The sequence below is a fragment of the Anarhichas minor genome, unplaced genomic scaffold (assembly GCF_050575085.1).
Source record: "Anarhichas minor isolate MPS153535 unplaced genomic scaffold, ASM5057508v1 ptg000011l, whole genome shotgun sequence".
NCBI lineage: Eukaryota > Metazoa > Chordata > Actinopteri > Perciformes > Anarhichadidae > Anarhichas > Anarhichas minor.
In genome coordinates, this window is record NW_027466457.1 from 7,167,411 (window position 1) to 7,169,565 (window position 2,155).

A 2,155-nucleotide genomic window follows, 5' to 3' on the forward strand; every position below is an offset into this window, starting at 1 on the left:
TAACATCGTCTTAGATTAAATCTTCAGAAACATTTTTGATTGTTTACTTCACTTTTAATGAGAAAATATTTCGATGACCATTTTTTTCCAACTCATTGCAGACTGTTTGCACACTTTTCGAAAGCACGCATGCTTGCCAAAAATAATCAAACAAAAACAAAACAACAACAATAACAACAACAGTACCAACACAAATGTTTTTGAATGCATGCTTTTACCTAAAAAACAAAAGTACAAATTTACAGCATCTGATACACATGGTCACCACAGCCTTTTAAATTAAATGCTTCACAGAACATTTTCTGGAAAATAGATATCTAAAACATAAAACTAAAAAGTGCATTTTACAACATTTCAGTATCAGTTATTTGCAATATTCACATCTTGCATTTTGAGGACGTCTCATACTACTTTTCCAGTTTGAAAAGATATGATAACTCATTTTGCTTTCTTTTTTACAGGGATGGTAAGAACAAATCTAAATCCTATTCCTATTTGGTATACCCTTATCCATCATTCCAGTATTAAAAAGCAAACAAAAACACAGAGCCATTGCCTCGCAATTTCATTGACATTACAGTGGTCACACAGAAACGGTGCAAACGTTTTGCTATTTGATACAACTGAAAAACTGCCACGGAAATTGCAAGCACTTTAAATCAGAGTTGATGGTGCCAAAACAAACGTCCCCTGGATCCCCATCTGTGGCACCACTTCCAACACTCACATTTCACAATAAACTGAAAAATAGAACTATCAAATAATTTATATTTTCAAGAGCAATACTTCGCTGTGCGATTCTGTGCTGGACTTCTATGACACAATTTAAAGCGACACATTCGACACATACACAAATAATTCGATATGCAACTGCAACTCGCCTTGATAGTTTCCGACGACAGAAAATATAAACTTTGGGATTGATAAAGGGGCCCGGGAGCCGGCCAGCAGTTCGTTTACATGGGAAAGTTCAGCTGGTCAGTGCACAGCCACAGACTGCAGTGTGGAGGGGCTCGTCAGAGTCTCGCTCGGGGTTGCAGGGCTGCTTTGGCTCGTCGCTGTCTGTGGGGACGTCGGGCTCAGCGACTGTGGAGAGTTTGATAGAAACGCGGGAATGTGTGGAGGTAACGCCGAGAAACCGGCCATGGAAGTCGGGGTGGGCTTGATTGGCATAGGGATAGCCGGTAGGGACTGTCCCCCGTGACACAGGGACTTGATGGGCATGCCATAAGCACTGTAGTCGCTACTTGCCATGGAGATCGGGGCCACCGTGTCAATCATGCTGGTGTTGTACATGTGGGGCCAGGCTGTCGTCAGCTGGTTGTGGAGCGGGTACCCGGCAGACATGGACTGCATGGTGGAGAACGCCAGACTCCCCGGGACCTTGTACTCTCTGGCGATGATGTTCTCGATGGCGAACGGATGCTTAAAAGTTGAGGACTGAGACACTCCGAGGTTGTAAGTAGACATTTGGGGAAGGTGTGTGCCAGTGGCTGCCAGGGCGCTCAGTCTCAGTTTGGCTTGCTGCTGGAGGTAATGGGCAGCATCCGACTGCTTACTCTGGACCAAATGATCAGTTGACATCAACAGTTTGAACCTTTTGCGTCGTCTCAAGAAACTTCCATTCTCAAACATGTCCCCGCAGCTGGGATGCAGAGCCCAGAAACTGCCCTTGCCCGGCTGATCTGGGCGCCGGGGGATTTTAATGAAACAGTCGTTGAAGGACAGGTTGTGTCGCAGAGAGTTTTGCCACCGCTGAGTGTTTTCTCTATAATAAGGGAATCTATCCATGATGAACTTGTAAATTTCACTGAGAGGCAGCATCTTCTCTGAGCAGCTCTGGATCGCCATGGCAGTGAGGGAGATGTAGGAGTAAGGTGGCTTCTGGTCGCTGTACGTGTTTCTCCCTGGGCGAGGCATCCTCGATATTTTCAGAAAAGCAATAAAAAAGTAGTCTCCCTTAATTCCTTGACGAAAGCTTGCCGCTCTTCATGAAAAAAAAACCCGCCGAGGAAAGTTTCAACACCGACAATGCTGGAGTTGCGTTGTGCGTAAAACAGCCAGATTGAGCGCCTCTGCAGTGTGCAGGCGGGCGGGCGGTGCACATTTATGGAGTGACGGCTGCTGTAAGTCTTTCTGCCAAAGTAAGTCAGAT

General features: G+C 45.4%; 1 protein-coding gene across 1 annotated transcript; it reads right to left on the reverse strand.

Annotated features, from left to right (window-relative positions):
* Positions 1 to 978: 978 nt before the first annotated feature.
* On the reverse strand, positions 979 to 1,920 carry foxb1a (forkhead box B1a). Its single transcript, XM_076089903.1, has one exon. It carries the CDS (start codon positions 1,918 to 1,920, stop codon positions 979 to 981), a length of 942 nt encoding a protein of 313 aa, XP_075946018.1.
* Between the last annotated feature and the right edge of the window lie 235 nt (positions 1,921 to 2,155).